Below are 20,436 nucleotides of genomic sequence, written 5' to 3'. Positions count from 1 at the left end.
GAAGTGGCCACCACATTTAGAATTTATAAAAACCACTTAACACTATACTATGTAGTATGAGTGAAAAGGGATCATCCAAAGAGATTTGCAAAATACTAAGAAATTGAATTCGGGTTAATAGGTTGAATGATCAAAGAGGGGTTTAATTGGTTGAATTAAGCTAATGATTCAATTAAAAACATGCAAATTAAGAGCAATATAAAGATTAAGGTATAGAGAATGAGAGAGAAGTCTTGAGGCATAAAGTTCACCACTAAGCTTCACTTCACTAAACATTTAACATTTGTAAATTTAGGGGGATTCCATGTTGCAAATAAAGTGTGTGTATCATTAATTGAAATACTAAGCATGGATGACAAATTAAGCATAAATTGTCTAATCAATCTAGTGAGTAGCACAACCTATCGAATTAAGCCATTAACCATTCAATAAATCCACAATTATTACTCACACAAAAATCTAGAGAAATGTACTACTTGCACTCATAAGTATGGATCATCAAACAACAAGAATGGCTTGTTTACCTATCTTAGAATTTAAAGCAACTACTCTACAACTAGACTAATGACAAGGAAATTAAACTAATTAAACTAAGGAAGTAGCACAATCCATTAAGAAATAATTATAATCCATCAAACAAACCACAAGAGTAATTAATTAAGCACCATGCCTTGACCATCACTAGATTTATAATTCTAACACACATAGACATGCATTAAACTCATAAAATCTAGTGTAAGCACATGACCATTCATTCTAGCATACATAGACATATGAATAGAAATCATGTAGAAACTCAAGATTTATATATAATCAAGGTCAAAACATTATTTACAACATAAATCCCCAAAAACTACAAAATACTAAGTTTAGGAAGCAAGCCTAGGGGCTATCTCTAACCCCAAGAGAAGGATCTAGCCACTCATGGTTGTTGTCATCCAACCCTCAAAGGCTTTCTTTAATGTAGGCACCATCTTCTTCCCTCTTTGCTTTGCTTCAAAAACCCTAATTTGGAGAAAGAAAATTATCTAAGAGCTATCTCTAAAACTTCAACAAAAGTTGTAAAAAAATTTGGAACCCTATACAATTGGTTTCATTTGATTTAAATACAAGCCTCTTTGAGCAGGCAACAAGTCAGAAAATAGGCCTTTAATTGGGGCAATCTCGCAGGTACAAAAGTTGGTGGAGTTCGGCCGTGCTCTGGAATTAGACAACTCACTGCCAGTAGGGGCTTTGATCAATCAAAGCTGGCTTCGATGGATCGAAGCTCACTTCGATCGATCGAAGATGATGTGGCAAAGATATTTTTGATAACTGGCAACCTTATCCATTGAGCTAGCATCGCCTTAATTTCGATCGATCTAAGATCTTTTCGATCGATTGGGACTTCCTTCGATCGATTGAAGCTTCACCCCTGCAGATTTTTTTGACTTCTTCTGAATTTTTTCTCGACTCCAAAAAAAGAGCTAAAAGCCTCTTTTTAACCTGTTTGAACCTTATTAACCTAAAATAGACAAAAACACAAATTAGAACTAAAACGGGAAAGTAAGATAGATGAATAGATTAAAATATTTTAACTTAGGTGCTAAAATGCATCACATTTAAGCAGTTATCATGGGTCACCCATTTTGACTCATGTTTCACCCATTATATAAGAAACTCAGTTTCACATCCTCTATTTGACTCAAATTCACCTCTTCTTCCTCTCTAAAATTCTCTCACACGATCCCAAATTATCTCTCTTCTACTCTCTCTCTAACATTATCTCTCTAAAATTCTCTCGCATCATCCTCTTTCTCTCTCTAAAATTATTTGGAGTACTATACTTTTACTCTGTTACATCCGTAATACATTGTATCATGTATTATATCTTCTCTGCTTTCCTACCTAAGGAATTCTATGGGAAGGCTTGTTAGAGTTGCATCAATATTCTTTTTTGGTTTATCTACTGCACCAAAAAAGAAAAAAAAAAAAAAGAAAAAAAAAAGAAGAACATTTACCTTCATGCATGTCTAATCATAAAATAAAATAATATAAATTTAAAGAATTTTCAAAATAAATTGAAGTATTTACAATTATCCATACATATTTTTACAAGCTTTTATACATATAAAACCAAGAACTATAATAATGAGATTGTCCAAAATAATAACATTTTTTTTCCCTAAATCGGGCTGGCGGGTCATGACGGGTTAACCCAGTCCATTTTGACTCAACTCAAATTTAACCCGCTACAAGCAAGTTGAATATGAGTCACAAGACTCACAACCCATATTTAATCTATCCATATTAGACCATGCCTAAACACGAACCAACCCGCCCGTTTGCTACCCTTACTGAAAGGAAAACTGGCCCAATTGATAAGCCCATTAAATATTGCCCAACAAGTTAAAAACTGAGTTGATACAGAGAGAACAAGTAGGCCCAACCGAATAGGCCCAACGGTAGCTATTACCTGTTTACACTGTGGAGTATTATGCCTCCTAAAATTATATTTTTCTTAAATTCTCTCTAATTCTTTTTATTTTTATTTTTATTTTTCTGTTCTTTCTCATACTCTTCTTTTTCTACTTCAATTTACTCTAATTTCTTTCAATATGTTATTTAAACTATATATTGTTTAAAATAGTCTTCCAAGTTTAACCTATATATATGATATTTCAACAAATTCCATTTTCAGACAAACATAAATGATTTTTTTGAATTTATTGTGATTAATTTTAAAAATGAAACAAATTGTATGGGACTGCCTAGGTTTATTTCGGTACCATAATCAAATCAAAGAAACAAACACAATCCCCACACCATCATTTTATTAGACATATTTCATTACACCAACGAAAATTCGTCTATTTAATATACATATACATATTTAAATAAACTACATCCTTGAAATAAAATTATGTATTATTAGAATGAGTCATTTCTACCTAATAAAAAAAATATATGATATTTTTTTAAAAATAAAGTAGAGAAAAAAAAACTCTTTGATCGGAATTCATCCTACAGTCCTACACATCAACATCATAAGTGGGAATGACTGTTTGATGTTTGTTTCTTGCCCGCGAAAATATAACAAATCAAATAGGGAGCAGTCGTTTTCAGATTTTTTTTTTCTCTGCACAGAGCAGCTTTCCCTCAACACGAAACCATTTGAAATCTCTCTTTCTCTCTCTAGATTTTGTTGCTTTGTCCATCTCTTTCTCTGTCTAGATTTTTCGCATTTTATGTATCGATTCAAACGGAATTGCCAGATAATAGATTGGTGTTCGATTTGGCTCCCAGATTCAAGCTTCCGTGTCGTGAAATGAAGATTGAGTCTTTCAGTTATAGATTCTAGGGTTTCGAAATAGTTCTTCTCCAATGGCGATTAGAGGCGTAGATTTCAAGTGGTAACTTTTGATTTTCGTAGTAATGAAGATTTCATTTGATATCTATATTTTTGTTTAACTTCTGTCAGTTTCTCATCAGTATGTCTTTTTTATATTTATTTTTGTAAGTAATTTGTCTATCACTATACCACACGCATATATATGACTAACTAATTTCTGTTCATGCAGGTACGATGGGTTCTTCTTATCTATGCTTGCTACAAGTATGTATCCTTTATATATTCAGATTGAGGGTTTTTATGATGCCAAAAGCTGTAATAAGTTTAATTTATTTATTTTATTTTTCTTTTGGGATAGCTTATAAAAGAATATTTGTACTTATTCATCTTTCTTATTGGATTTTATCTCACCATTCATTTCCTTGTGGTTGTTTGTAATTTGGACATTTATTTGAATGGTTGTGTTGATTCTTTAACTATTTAACTATTAGAACCATTGTTGCAATCAATTGGAAGCGGTACCATCTTTGTGCATACCCATTGCACATATGGATCGTGGTGAGTATCAACAATTCTTCAATGAATAAAACTAGATCTGCTAGTTCTCACTTCTGATGCTAATTTAGTCACATTGTGGTATAATGTTCATCTTTCTTTATTGGACTAGGTCGACTACACCACAGTTTTTGTTTTTCGGCTCTTGATGTTCATAGACAATGGGCTTTCAGCTGGAATGGGATTGTAAGGTCTTCCATCTTGGGCTATTGAGGTTATTGTTAATTTTGTTGTAAATGTACATTGTTTGTTACATAATGGACGTATCACCGTGAACTTCTAAGCCGATTATGTTTTGGCTTATGTTTTTAAACGATTAGTTGGTAATTTTATTTTTCAAAATCTTCACAATTATATGATCAAGAGGTAAAACTTTTTTGCTTTCCTTCTGTACAATCCCATTGTTCTATGATATCACTGTAGTAGATCCCTTTTCTTACTGGTTAAGGTTAAGATTCTTTATATATATATATGTATAATTTTTAATAAGTAATTTCTGATTAAGACTTTTGTTTCTGGCAGTATGTTTTGATTGTCAATTTTAAAATTGCTTTCAGATCTTTTTTAGAGTACCTATACAAGGGTTTGGATTATTTCTTTACTTAGACCCCTAAATACATCTTATATATACTGGAATTGCATATAATCTTTTCACTCATATTCAGTTTAATGGTATGGTGTTAGGGATTTTGGGTGGCAGCAGAGATATGCGCGCTTTTGTGGAAGAATAGTGGTGCTTTCGATACTTTGTCTGCTACTTTATCCGTTTCTTTGGGCTTGGACTATTATTGGTACCTTATGGTTCACTAAGGCAAGAAACTGTGTAAGTTTTGCATTTGTTGTTTTCAATTTGTGGAGATGTTGTAATCTATAAACAATCTGAAAATGAAGGTAATGCATTAAAATGCTCACAGTTGCCGGAAGAAGGTCAGAAATGGGGATTTCTTATTTGGTTGCTTTTCAGCTACTGTGGACTCCTTTGCATTGCTTGCTTGTCTTTCAGGAAGGTTAGTGGGGCTTTCTTTACTTCCTCTGTTTGTGTGTGCGCGTGTATTTTTATAATAAATTCAACTGGCCTTTCCCCCAAGGACTTAAGGTTCTTCTTCCCCCTTCCCCCTTCTCAAGGATTCTGTATTTTTTATTTCTCATGGTTCTCTTTGTCGAACGTTGGCCATAATGAAGATATTCTTCAATGATTTGTTTTTTGTTTTTGTTTTTATTTTAAATAATATATACGCCCTTTTGATCTTTATTTTGCAGTGGTTAATGCGAAGACAAGCTCACATGCTACGTGCTCAACCGGGGATTCCTATTTCAGAATATGGGGTAAGTTAAGAAATTTTTTTTGCTTCATCATTTCGTGGATTTTTTTTTTCCTACTGCTTATTTATGAGTGGCTTTTATATTATGTGCAATCCCTAAGTATTATTCACTTGTTATCTTATAATAAATATCAAAGTGAAATGTATCTTCAATAGACATGCAAGTAGATTTTGAAAGCAAAAATATATATATATTTGATTGTTATGTCCATTTTTTTTTTTTTTTTTTTGTAAAACCAATTCCTTAGAGCTGTTTAATATAAAGTAGCTGCAAAGGTGTATAGGTTCTTGCCTTGCCAATATATATATATATTTTCCAAACCTATTCCTTAGTCTGGAAATAGCTGCATGATATTTGATGCTTATCCTGCCAGTGACATCCAATGCCAATAATGACGATTTGTGACCAATTTGAAATGTAGAACTTCTTACGTTTCTTTCTGAACTCTAGTGGTACTCGCAAAAGGGCTTGAATCTAGTAAGCCACACATCATGAATAATTATCATAAGGAATGAAATTACTTTATTTTTTATTTTTTATTTTTATTTTTGTGTTTTCTTTCCTGGGGTTGGTGATAGCAAAATCGCCACACTTGGTTCATTTCCATGCGCATAATTGTTACTAGTTTATAAATAATGGGTATTTAAGAGAGCATTAAAATATTGTTGTGACATTTCCAAGTATATTAGGTGAGAAATAAACTAGAGACGTTAAGAGATAGTAGGACTGTAGGAAACGTGTAGCAGTTCGAGTGACAAAGGGCCCTCAAGGGAGTGGCCTCCCATGCACTCTCTTCTTCTTTGTTAATTAAAAATGGGCATTTTTAGGAGAAATAATTGTGACTTACAAAGCATAAAATGTGGAAAAGAAGCTAGAGATATTAAGAATTGTGGGATCTATGTAGTACAAAAGGGTGACAAAGGGCCCTTGAGTGAGTGCATATGATTTGTCGAGGTAGTTCCTATTAATTTTAAATCCTAACATCCTTAACATTATCTGGTTTCCAGTGGGGATCTTACAGTGTGATTTGAACCTGGATGAGGTTCTGACCATAAGTTTTTTTCGAAGTTTCTGACTATAAGTTGTAAAAATGGATTTGTTAATTTTCTAGGATTCTTAGGAGTTTTTTTTTTTATTTCATATGCATCACTGTCAAAGTATTTGTCAAAAAAAAAAAAAATACATCACTGTCAAAGCAATCCGACAAAAAGGCCAGGTCCAACCGGTTTTGCAGAAATTGAGGGAATAATTCTCGAGGCTGCGACAATCATTTCCATGCTGTAGATTGTATGAGCTGATAAGCTATTTATGTTTTTCATTGACCACTCATCTAAAATAAGAGTCGTGAAGAACTGAAAATTGTAAATCATCTGAGACAAACATTATCTCAACACTTCTTGCATTATTGAATCAATGAATCTATAATTTAGAGAAAATTACTTTTGCTATTTGTTTCAAAGACTTAACATTGCCAATGATTTGTCGGGGTTTCACATTTTTATCCATCACAAATTCTTGTTCTTGTGAAGAAATTAATCATGAATGATTCTAGTCTTTGACTTGGAAAGTTCGTACTTGAAATTTGTTCAATAAGCACCGCTAATTACGAAAGGACATCTAAAGCTAAATTGCTAACACCATCAAGGCTGATTACAGATATTTGAAAGGGGCAGTAGGTATCATACCTGTTGAACTGCAGTCAACCTACCTTTTCTTGTTGAGGTCAAATATGAAAATCGCACATAAGGGAAGACACAAACCCTGCCTTTGGATTTAGTTATTTTAAGAGGTCAAGACTGGGTGTTGGACCATAAAAGATCTTTTTTAAGTTTCTAGGGCTTGGAAAGCTGATTTGAACATGACCATCAAAAGAATTCATGAAACAACTCATTAAACATGTTGAGTAATTGTAATTTCGTATTACTACCTACTCAAGACCAGGAAAATGTGCATGCAATGGTTTTAGTATTTGACTCAATTTCATTTTAACGAGTCTTTGAGGTATGTATTCTTTGTTTTGTTAATTAAAAGTCTCCTTATCTCCCATGTTGAAGGGGACACTTAATTGTGTTTTGTTATTTTATCCCATGGAGGAGCAGATGGTATAAATAGTAATGTTCTCCAACTGTGACATCACTGCTTCTAAGTGATTATTCTGTGCGTTTTGATGCAATTTTTTGTCCTCATATCATGATTGTAAAGATTGATTCCTCATTTCAGGTGTTGGTTGACATGATCCGGGTACCAGATTGGGCATTTGAAGCTGCTGGCCAAGAGATGAGAGGGATGGGCCAAGATGCTGCTGTATACCATCCAGGGCCTAACTTGACTCCAACTCAGGTAACAATTTGCCTTTGTTTTTCTTCTTTTGATAAGTACAAGTGCACAACACATGCAACTGTGTCCCAATTTGAGCTTGAATTCTGCTACTCTCCTTGGGAGGTGGTAGGAGATACTGCTCAAGCTAGAACTCGTGTTCCACCAATTTTTAGTGCGATTTTATGTTACGGTATTTGGCTGCCATATGAAACCCATGTAATAGATAATAATTTTAAAAAGATTCAGAGTTTGAACCAATATATAAGGAGTTATTTTAGAAAGTAAACAAATTTAGAAAGCTGGAAGCACACGTTTCGTATCCCATGAAATACCCTACAAATGGAGGAATTGAAACAGCATTTTGCACTAGTTTGTGCATTAGTTAATATTCTCATTGATTACCATTTGGAGGTGTACGAGTTGCAATCCTCTCTTTGCCTTTAACCATATTCTTTACTTTTGTTTTTTCAAAAAAAAATATTAGGGAAAAAAAAAAAATTCTGAAAGCCTTTATTACGAACTACAATTTTACCATCCTTTTTGTCAGTTTTGATTTTTGATGTTTGGGTTTTCTTTTTTGGCACATAGAGAGAAGCAGTGGAGGCACTCATTCAGGAACTTCCGAAGTTCAGGTTGAAGACTGTTCCTACGGATTGCAGTGATTGTCCCTTCTGTTTAGAAGAATTCCATGTGGGGAAAGAGGTAAATATTTTCCTAATCCAAGATATAATCATCCAAACACTGCAGCTTTCAGGATTCATCAGGTTTTTTATTCCCATCATTTGGTATTGGTTCATAAATCCTTTTTTGCTATCTATATATATATATATATATATATATATATATATATATTGTATAGGGATGGCCTTCCACAAGTTTTTAAAGCAGTAACATAGTTATAAAATGGTGGGTTTCAATCTCCTGAAAATCCCCCTTCCCCACCCAGGCTCAAAAACATACACAAATGGAAGTTACCCTCTTTAGAATCACCCATAATACAAATAAACATACTTGCACCTATTTCTAGCCTTATTTTGTGGCATTCGAACCCAATTCTCACGAGGTATCTCGCAGGTTCGTGGCCTTCCTTGTGCTCACAACTTCCATGTGGAATGCATTGATGAGTGGCTCCGACTGAATGTGAAATGCCCCAGGTGCCGTTCTTCGGTCTTCCCAAACCTTGACCTCAGTGCTCTATCTAACGTCCATGCTGATTCTGAACGTTCATCGGCCAGTGTCATGGCTACAACCAGATATGTGAGAACCCAACCACCCAGCCAGAGCTATCTGTTGAGATTGCAGGGTTTGCTCCGTTCAGTCCATACAGAAAATGCAGGGTCAGGTGCTGATGCAGATGTTACCTTGGAAATGGCTGAGAATGGAGGTCTGCCAGTGCAAGTCAGAGCCGCACTAACCTGGAACCGGAACATCTTATTTAACGTGTACATACTGTTCACTCCATCCCACCGTAACACTAGATTATTTCTTGGACTCTCTCTTACAGATTTTACTTCATATTCTAACTACGTGTTCTTGGAGAAGCTAAAGTTAAAGATTGTCCATCCCTGGTCGTTGCTCCATAGTTTTACTGTTAATTCATCACAAAGAATTCCATAGTTTTTGCTTGTAATGTTCATGGACAAAAAGTTGGTACCTTCATTTTTCTTTTTCCTTGTTTCTTTTTTTCCAGCCCGTGGACTTCGAACCTTGTGTCATTATATGATTCATTGGGACCAATGATCCGGGACCGTACAAATAATTTCATATAGTTCAATTGTTTCTTTTCTATCTTCTAAAGTATAACATATAAGACTCAAGTTGTGCTAGTGATAACAAAATAATGTGAGTTCAATGCCATTGATTCCATTTTTATATAGTTTTCTCAATTTTTTTATTTTATTTTTTTCTTTTTTTTAATTATTGTTATTATTATTATTTTTGTATGAATGTTAAATTTCATAGTGGGGAACATATAGCTCTATCCAATTTGAGCCCAGTGACACAATATTCTCTATCAAACACCAAGAAAATTAAAATTGTTTAGATGTTGGATCTTCAGTTGAAGTTGATCAAACACAATGAAACTCCATGTTCTTAACTGAGGGAGCACAATATAATTTGAGGTGAGTTTCCTCTTGTTGAGATTTATATGCCTTGGCATAGCAAATTCCTATTTGGATTATACTGACATATGTTCCTGACATATCTGAAATATTTATGATTTATATAATTGACGAATTCAATGTATTATGTTTCGATTCATTATGGAATTGATAGTGTCCACTTGATTATAAGAAATATTTATATATGTATATGATGGCGATCGATATATGAATATAAATAATAATCATAAATTATTCATAGTCGGTAATTATGGATGAACTCATTATTAACTAAGACTTGAACTGGATCCGCGTTAGGTTGAGATATATTGTTAGAGTCGTCGTATGCAATTGCTCTTTATCACTGTCATGACATTTGACTCTTAAGCATGAGAGAAGTATAGACTCTTTTATTAATTAGTAATTACTTTAATTTGTTCGACAGAATCTTCGGAATCCATAGACCGACATTTTGGGTAATTATGTAATTAATAGTTAAAGGATTATATTTTCAATATTTGCATCATTAATACTTGTATTTATATTGTATTGATTATGATTGATCACAAAGTAAATTCAAAGGTCTTCGTGTGTTTTTAGATAAAATGATTTATTATATATATATTTATTTAAATTATTATTTTTGTCAAACAAATGTTTTATTGTAATCAAATCGGAAATAATCAAAGGTACCAAAATAAATATATTAATTAAGTAGTTAGATTGATGACTTTATTTATCCGATAACTAATTATGCATAGAGGGGTCAAAGTGCAACATTGACTTAGAGGTTATTTATTATTTAATTGGATTTCAATTAATTTCTTTTAGTGGAACAGAAATTAATTTATGAATTAATTGAATTGGGTTCATGGATCGGACCAATTATTCATTCATTGTAGCCAAGAAAATAATAAGTCCAAAGGATTCTTACTCATAGCCCAACTTGATATTGGAATCCTATTAGATTTGAGATATGTGACTTAGAGATTGAGAAGGATTTAGTGTTTCATTTCCTTATATTTATGTTGCCTATATATACATGGTCCATATATATTTTATGGGTGACTTTTGGAAGAAAAATGAATATATTTTCTCTTTTTAGAAATTTGGGATTAGTGTTCTCATCTAATGGAGGCTTTCACAAGCCTAATTTTCCAAGGTCTTTCATGGAGGCTTATGGGTGATTCCTAAAGGTAAGACCATTATCAAGAAGATGGAGATCCAAGGAGAAGGCATCTACCAAAGGGATCTACAATAAGTGAGAACATTCACTTTAGAGGAGAGATCTAAGGTTTACTCAAACCTTTGATGTAAGTATTCAATCTAATGATTGAATGTTACATCATATTTTTTTGCATAAAACTTGTCTCTATGTGATGAATCAAGATCTATATTTGAAAATCCCTTAAAAAGTTTTTTAAAACTTGCACATTTCCCAACAGTGGTTTCAAAGCATGGTTTGATTCATTACTAGAGATCATGTTTTTTTATGAAAATCATCATTCATGGATCCAAATTATATATGCATATATATATTTATTGATGTATGATTTAATATGTTGATATATATTGATACATGATGATGATGTATGTATAATTTGTAACGACCCAAATCGGGGGTCCAGATCGCTAAACTAGTTCTTAACCAAACCCGAGGACACACTAGGGGCAAATCAGTCATTTTACATTTTTAGAGGGTAATGCATCCTTAAAATTATCAAATGAGGTTTGAAATAATCATTCTTAATCATTTCATGACACTTGAAGAGGTTTCATGGTCATTGGATGTGATTTCCCAAAAGTACCCTTACCGGTTCAAGACAATTTCCGACACTACTCTACTAAAACAATTATAATTCTCAACATGAATGGAATTTGGGGATGAGGCTTGTCTCATTGGAAAGTTAACTCAAAATCCTTGAAAATGGACTCAAGAATGACCCTATTTGGGTTCCGACCGCATGAGGTCAGGTGATCAAAGCTGGTAGGCTATCAAGGCAAAAGTGACCCACTGGAGGACTTGAACCGGTTCAAGATGGGCAGTAAGCCCATTCGAGAACAATTGCAACCCCTTGAACCGGTTCAATGGGGCTGAACAGGTTTAAGATATCCAGAACCCTGAAAATGGCCAGAAAGCTCAAAATTTAAGTCTTATGCTGCTTGACACCACTTTGGTCTTTTAGTGACCTTACACAAAGCCCAAACCTGTTTCAATTCTTCCATTTGATGATAAAACTAACACAACTAAGTGGTACTAAAATCAAATAAGGCCATATATGAGTCCGATACACCATTAAAATTAAGTGAAAACGTCATACATAAAAAATATAACCTTAAGGCCTTACATGGATGTTAAAATCAAATTGAGACCACAAAATACAATGAATGGTCTCAAAACCATTTCCAAACATGTAGAAGATACCAAATGTCCTCTAATATTATTTACAACAAAATGGGTTAACATACACTTCGAACACAAAAATTCCAAGTCTGTCAACTTTATTAAGCTGGTGGTGGATTATCGTCCGCCACTTCTTGACCGTACCCTGAAAAATGTTAAATATAATGGGGTGAGCAAATTGCTCAGTAGGTGGTGCCTAGGACATACCTCTTGTAACCCCGTGAATCTAAATAATGAATAAAAATAGAGGATAGGGGTCATGTTATGCCGGAAAAGAATATAACATTAATTTCAATTTCAGAATAAACAATGTCGTGCCATGATATGTGATGCCATGTATGTCGCTCCCCATTTTCAAAATCCAATTCCATCCATTTTTCAAACTGTTAATATAACCCATCCGTTGGTGACTTTGCAGCGACATGAGAGAATGATTGGTTACTGTCCCTGACCCTTGATACCCCCGTGGCTTCATTTGGGGCCAGCTAGCTCAACCACGCTAGGGAAATCTCCCTAGTTCTCTCTAGGTTACATTAACACACCGGCCCTTTGGTGACTCCGCGGCGACCGGGTTTTTCTTAAAATCATTTAATTAAACTTCTTCCCCAAAAATCCCTTTCTTTCCATTTTAAAACAACTTTCCCATTTTTCCTTACCCATTGTTGTGCATGAATGCATCATGCTATTCCATGTCATGCCATTATCCATCTTCATACACCAAATTTAAGCTCAAATCACACATCATAATTTTTCAAGAAATCCCAAGAGAATATCATGCTTTCACAATATAAAATTTGGCAAATTCTAAATACAATAGGCAAGGAAAATTACTAATTAAGCATGTTAATTTGCACAATATCAACTACACACAAAATCACATACTTCATATACACAACATATACATCATCTTCAAGGCAATTGATTCAAAATTAAACATGTTTTACAACAAATATTGAGGGATAATTCACAAAGGAACAAGAAAACATAAATTAGGGACCCCTAACTCAATCTAAGCAAAAAGCCCCAATTTTGAGCCCAAGATTCCAAATCTCCTAGTGTGCACCAAACACGAAATTGCTCCGATCAACTTGTAGATCTCGTCGTGAGCTTCGAATTGCAGCAAACGGCACTAAAAAATACCAAGTATTTCAAGAGAAATCAAGATTGGAAGTTTGAAACCCAAAAGAAAGAAAAAAGAAACATCTAGAATGGGGGAGAGAGAGTCCAATGGGAGTGAGAGGAAAAAGGGGAAGAAATGTGACCAAAAATGTCTCTTTGTCTCTCTTAAAACACTAATGTGGGCCCCACCAATTTTCCTTTTTTCAATATATACCACATACACATATAAATACACATTTAATTCACAATTACTTATTACACATTAAATAAAATAACTATGATGTAAATGGATCCAACTAAATTCCCCGTACTCGACAAGTCCAGTAGTGGGTCCCACACGGGACTGTCCGGCCCGAAAAGCTGAAAAATGTAAAAAAGATCACCCTAACATTTCAAAGAGTTCTGGACTCAATGAAATACCCTAACCAACTCTAGGACACAACCGACACACTCCACAGTGTCCGGTACGAAAAACGGCAAAAGACGAAAATGCCCTCGAAAAATCAGAAAATTCCAAAAATTAGAAAATGGCAAAAATTAGAAACATCACAATCTACCCTCCTTAAAGAGATTCGTCCTCGAAATCTACCCTCCTTAAAAGAAGGAGGCCCACAGCCACACACTTTTTGAGAACACCTCACAAAACCCCGAGACTAAGAACTCAACAACCATATTGCTTTTGACACCGACGCCAACAGGCAATCACACTCTGCTTCCAGAAAACCCAATGATCACCACCCTATGGGGGTACTCATCACTCACAACATCATACACAAAACCCGTTAAATTCTACACTCGACTTAAAACTAACACTGGTCCTCGCTACACTGCTACACAAGGTTAGAAAGGAGACTAATCACAAGACCCCTGAACATGACAACATCCTATCTCAACCCATCCCTTTAAAGGACACACAAGTCCTAGACAAGAGCCCTATCCACCACATAATCAGACTCAAACTTAGATCTACACCTCTCAGTCAGACTAACACTTGCCATCCAACATACGGCTGTACGACTACATAATCATACAACAACCACCAACCACACCAACCGGCAATCATTATACTGATCAACCTCAAGATAACTAGATAATGAATCTCCCGACGACTACATAATCATGAGTCACCAAAATAATTAAACAGATCATCTTGTACCCAAGTCACAAATCCTCAAAACAAGATCTTCAATAATCAATGATTGTACCACAAACCCCATTATCGGACACTTGGTTTTACCTAGCACACCTCGTTACCCGAGACAACCACCTGAATCCACACCATCACACTTACACAACACCCAATATCGTGCTTTCACTATCCCTGACAAATTGAAATAATTATTGACCTTTGACCCGACATCATGCTAAAGAGGGATTGATTCAAGAGAAATGGTTGGCCAGGCCTTTCTCATCCTCAATCCAGCCTCGACACAAACATCGTTCTTGTCCTCTGGTCCAAACCTCAAACACAGTCTCATACAGTCCACAAAATAACCATGAGATCCACTCACTATCCATCCATTTCTATACATAACCTCAATAACTATACAATCACATACTAGCACTAAGAATCTCAATCATTCCTCAATCATATAACTCGTAACAAGCTAAAAACAACACGGCACCAAACGTCACAATTCTCAACCAGCACGAGAGATCTCTAATTTCCTCATAACACCCTTACCAGGTAAACAACTCATAATATCACTTGATCCAAGTCTTACCTCATAAAAACAAACACTACAACCATCTTATACCGAAAACCTCAAAACCAAAGTCAATCATCCCATTATTCCTCAATCGAGTCCCACATTCACTTCCTTTAATCACGAAATTCTAAGGTAATATCAACAATTGTCCTCAAAGCGCTGCTCAAATCAGACATCTATAAAAACACCCTAGTACATAACTCATTTCAAATCACCTAATCATCCTTAATCTATCGTTCACTACATATTCCCTAGCCATCACCGACAGTGCCAAACACTAGAGACACAATCCTTATTCAGCAACTCGTGCCTCACACACCACCTGTCAAGAACACTCTCAGAACACGTACTACAAAAACTAAAGACTACACCTTCCTCTCTCGGAGTGAATCGACTGATTCAACCAAACCTTTCCTAGTGAACTCTAACAGCACAACAGCTCCACATAAGTCCGTCCATTCGCGGATACACACAACTCCTAGATGGAGGACAAGACATACGACAAATGACATCCTTGCCAGGACTAGAACAAATGGAAAGGGTAACAATCCCGCTCTTACAAGGGATTGACAACTTGTGATACCCCTCGATTCTAGAGCCACGGGTGATCAAGTTCGAGCACAAATCCGAGGGATATCAGACAATTAATATGTAAATAAGCAGGAATAAAAATTGAATTAAGAATAAAATAACAAAACGCTGAAAGAATTCTAAAATAAAAATCCTCAACTTAAAATAATAAATTAATATCATTTAAATCCTTCAAATCTGTACAACTCGGGAATCCATCTAATGGACCCCTAATAATTCCAACTGGTAAAACATTCACAGAATTAAAATCCAAAACCAAAATAAGAAAGAAAATCCTATATAGTTGGAAAAGTGAGTGACTGTATCTGCATCACCACGATCAAACCTTAAGCCTGGTACTCACAAACACCTGAAAAATAAAGGTGGGTTAGGCCCACATGCAAGTTCCATCCTACTACAATCCGTACATAAACCCGATACACAGATACATCTTAAATAGCTCGGCAATATCTAAAATAGTCCATATATATATATACACACTATAGGATGCTCACTAGCCTATAACATAGTTCAGCCTGGGTAGAAGGTGACATAAAAACACGCTTTCCAGCGGCCAAGTACCTAGACCTACCAGGGAGCATCAGCTATATCTAGCTACCCAAGCTTTGCGATATACGCACCCTAACCATGAACAGGAGACTCAAGCTCGTATCACGGTACCATAAGTATATATAAAAATTCCTTCATAGTGCAGAAAGTTAAAACAAATATCCATTATGTCGTTCAAAATCCAATAATTTCAGTGTACTGCTTAACATTACAGCAATTAAGATTCCAAGCTTAAATCCATGCATTCCAGAAAAGAATTTAGAACTTCAACCATTAACATCCAAGTTATGCATAGACCAAACTTGTTAATTAAATGATCCTAGCATGCAACCAAAATAAGATTTATAAATATATACATATTTCGTTCAATTGGTAAAATTAAATTAGGCAATTAAACTCCTTCCATTAGTTAACCACCTAAACTGTTGTATACTTCCCTACGGTTAAATCCATGAATACTAAGACCTAAATTTATTACAGGTGGCTCTAATATAGCATGGTATAATGTTTAAAGTCTATGCTACAATCCGTTAAATTTTTAAAAACAAGATTTAGCAATTTAATCCGTCCTATCCGAAAGTTGCTTATTCTTACCATGTTTCTTCCAATTGCCCTAGGAACTAAATTATACCATTAGAGGGACTAAAATTCATTGTAATTACTTTTAGAATTCCCATTCCAGTCCTTGAAACCATTTAAAATCCCAAACGGTACCCAAATAGTGTCCAAACCACTTCCAAACACAACCCAACCACGGGAGCCTGCTCTAAAATCACAGAGCAGGCTCTTTTCCACTTAGAGCTGGCTCCCTAACCCCTTGGGGCCAGCTCTTTGAAGGGGGAGATGGCTCCCACAAATCTGGAGCCTTCTTTCTTTCACTTTGAGCCTTCTCTACTCCCCTATTCGTTTTCTCTGCTACCGGCGAACTCCAAGCTTCAGTTCTGAATTTTTTTTAAAGTTTTAGGGTTCAATCAGAGTCTAAAGATCCCTAGGAACCCCTCATATTCCAGTGTAAACCAATTGACAAAAATTGAAACCAAAAATAACATAGTTTATGCAAGAAACAGGTTTCAGTTCTTTAGACAAAAAACAATTTACAGCCTAACAATCTTGTATCAAATTTCCGTTTTTAAGTTTCCAGTGTTAAATTATAGTCAAAACCATCCTAAGAACTCCTTGTATTCCCTTAAGAATTAAGTGCAAAAGTTTAAAACTATAATCAACACAGTTTTATGCAAGAACCAATTTCAGTGTTTTAAATAAAACAAATTATAGTCCGGTACATTATGCATTAATGTAATACCCCTAATTTTAAAAGGATAGTCCTGACATTTATTTAATTGTTTAATCCTTTATTTAATTGTTTAATTGCATGTTATTTTATTTAGTTGGTTATTTTAATTGTGTGTTTCTTCCATGGTTATATAAATTTGACTTTGTTTTAATTAATTGATTAAAGTGTTTTATTTTCTTTTATTAAATTATTTTTAATTAAATTGTTTTATGATGTTTTATTTGACTTAATTGATAATTGGTCTGACTAAGTGTTGCATTAGGGCTCAACTTATATAAGGATTAGGGTTGGATTACTACACCTATAAATATGACCTTATATGGGTTTAGAGTTGGAGAAAAAAATACATAAAACTCTATTCCTGTATACTGTGTTACAGAGAGTTGTGAGAGCAGAGAAACAGAGAGGGATTAAGGAGGGAAGCTAGGGTTGTGGGCTTCAACTAAGACTAAACCAAGAGTGACGGAGGTGGAACAACAGTCAGAAACTTCGTCGGAAAATTCAGGAGACGATAGTTTAGAGTTTCAAATTCTGAAACTTAAGGTAAGTCTTGTTCTTCTCTATCTCTTTAATCTGTGTTCTGTGCATGATTAGCTAGACTCTAGGGATTAAATAAAGGCTAAAATGAAATAGTAATGCATGCATAATTGGACTAAAACAAAGAGTTTCATGATTATATATGCTTATTCGTGTTTTCTTTATTTGTTTGATCTGTATGCATGAACTGTTGTTTAAATTGAATCCTGTATGGACGTATGGGACATAGGTGGAAGCTTAGAGGCCTTAACAATGAAGTTTTAGGGTTTACAGAGGCTAAACAGACGAAGAAGACGGCTTCAGCACCAATTTAGCCGACTCAGTTGGGAACTGAGCCGACTAAGTTAGCAACTCAGCCGACTAAGTTAGCAACTTAGCCTTCTCAGTTGTAACTTAGCTTGCTCAGTTGGGATTTTTGGTTTTAAACGCCCAATTTGGGTTTTTTGTGCACTATTTGGACTATATAGAGTGTTAGCACTTCGTTTAAATTGTTTTAAATGATGTATATTATTGTTTTAGACCTTTAAGAATATAGGTAAATAATGATTCATAAATGGATTAAGGTATGGACAGTGTACAATTAGGGGAAGATCCTATATGTTGAGCTTTGAATGTTAATCAGCTTATACTTTGGAACTTGGAGGATTGTTTATGTATGATTTAAATTTTAATTAATCATATTTAGATAGGATTATAAGTAACATGGATTACTTGAATTTAACCATGCTTGTATTGGATCAAATTAATTTTCACTTTGCTATACATCTGCATCAGTTTATGGATAATTTGGAGGATGTGAACGCTTATACTTGTTTTAGTTGTTTACATTATTGGAATTGGATTTTTAGGCTCTATAATGACTGCCTAATATTGATATATATGTGTTAATTTATATTGATGCATGATTTGAAGGATGGTTGTTGGATATATATAGTATCGTTTTATTAACTATGCTATCTGGAGGATTGTATGCACCGGTATGGGACGGTGACATACTGGGTATGGACTAGTTCAAACACTGTGTTCTACCTAACTTGGATTGAGTTATGGATTAATCACAAAGGTTAAGTCCTTCACCTATATGTGTCATATCAATTGTGAATTGAATGATCCACTATGGTTTCAGGATGGATTTGTTATACATATATCAGACCACTACACTGATGGATGGTATTTTGTATTAGGAGGAGTACGGACTTTATATATATATTATATGGTGCCGTGGTATAAGCTTGAGTCTCATGACCATGGTTAGGGCGCGTATATCACCTAGGATGGATAACTAGACATAGGTGTTGTTCCCTGGTAGGTCTAGGTAGTTATGCCCACCTTAGGGTGCGTATTCGCATGTTGCCTTCTATCCAGGCTGAGACAGACCTACTGGACTAGCGATCGTCCTATAGTGTGTACTATGTACTTATATGGACTACTCTAGATATTGTTGAGTCTTCCTAGGATGTATCTGCGTATTGGATTACTCTTTAGATTGTAGTAGATCAGGACTTGCATGTGGGCCTGACCCACTTCTTTATTTTTTAGGTGTTCGTCAGTTCTAGGGTTAGAGCTTGGACGTGCAGAGTAGATACAGATATTCATTCCTCCGACTATGTAGGAATCTTCTTTATGTTAGCTTTAGACTTTATTTCTATTATTTCAGTTTCGGTTTGAGAATCTTTAATAAGGGGTCCAATGGATGGATTTCCAAGTTGTAAACCTATGGAGTTTGGATTTAACAAATTTCAATAATTATATTATTTTAAGGATTTTCAATTAGCATTCTTTCAGCTTATTATTTTTATTTCTTATTTTATCTTGTATTCTGTGTTCGGTTACATATTAATTGTTTGATATCCCTCGGGTTTGGGCCTGGGCCTGATCAACCCGTGTGTCGGATCCGAGGGGTATCACAGTTGGTATTAGAGCACTCCAGGTTCAGGTGTCTCTAGGATTCTATCGTATAAGACTTTCGCGTAGCGTTCTCTATTGTTTAGAGCTTAAGTTTAGGATTTTTTGTAATCTTTACGGTTCGGTTTAGTCGTGTTGATGCCTATCTTTTTGTGTTGACAGAATGGCTAACGCAAGAACCAGACGGAACAGTCAGCAACGAAGGGAAGCGACCCGTAGGCAGCGTCAGGAGGATGAAGGTCAGTTCTATGAGGAGCAGGAGGAAGTTCAGCAGACTTGGGATTAGGGAGGAGATCCAGAGTTTCCTCCTCACCTCAATGACCTTATTGCTCGGGCTATAGAAGCAGGGGTAACGACTGCTCTTCGAAATTAGCCTTAAGTACAGCCGACACCGTTACTAGCACCAGTACCAGCACCGGTTGTTTAGGTTGATATTTGGGAGAAGGCTAGGAGTTCTTTCACAAAAGGGAGCCCACCTGAGTTCACAGGCTCCACCGATGCGAGAGCAGCTCACCAATAGAAACAGGATATCGAGCGACATCTTCGCTTGGTTCAGTACATGGAGGTTCAGAAGTAGATGCTTGCTACATTCAAGCTAGTGGGGAATGCACTGTAGTGGTGGGAGTCAGTTACCACCATAAAAGAGAGGATGGCTTTGACTTATGATGATTTCAGTGCACGCTTTGAAGAAAAGTATT

The 20,436-nt window shown here is 35.2% G+C and overlaps 1 protein-coding gene across 1 annotated transcript; it reads left to right on the top strand.

Annotated features, from left to right (window-relative positions):
* Positions 1-3,132: 3,132 nt before the first annotated feature.
* Positions 3,133-9,635, top strand: LOC132284511 (E3 ubiquitin-protein ligase SIS3-like). The gene is made up of 10 exons (XM_059786621.1): positions 3,133-3,392; positions 3,561-3,599; positions 3,823-3,889; positions 3,999-4,072; positions 4,571-4,709; positions 4,801-4,893; positions 5,147-5,212; positions 7,430-7,549; positions 8,117-8,230; positions 8,603-9,635. Exons 1-10 carry the CDS (start codon positions 3,364-3,366, stop codon positions 9,143-9,145), a joined length of 1,284 nt encoding a protein of 427 aa, XP_059642604.1. The 5' UTR covers positions 3,133-3,363; the 3' UTR covers positions 9,146-9,635.
* Positions 9,636-20,436: the final 10,801 nt, after the last annotated feature.

Source organism: Cornus florida, unplaced genomic scaffold, assembly GCF_030987335.1.
Source record: "Cornus florida cultivar Cherokee Brave unplaced genomic scaffold, ASM3098733v1 CherokeeBrave_3.0.0_Hap2_Chr11, whole genome shotgun sequence".
NCBI classification, from domain to species: Eukaryota; Viridiplantae; Streptophyta; class Magnoliopsida; order Cornales; family Cornaceae; genus Cornus; species Cornus florida.
The sequence above is the reverse complement of the archived record's forward strand: the minus strand, read 5'-3'. Positions and strand labels throughout refer to the sequence as shown.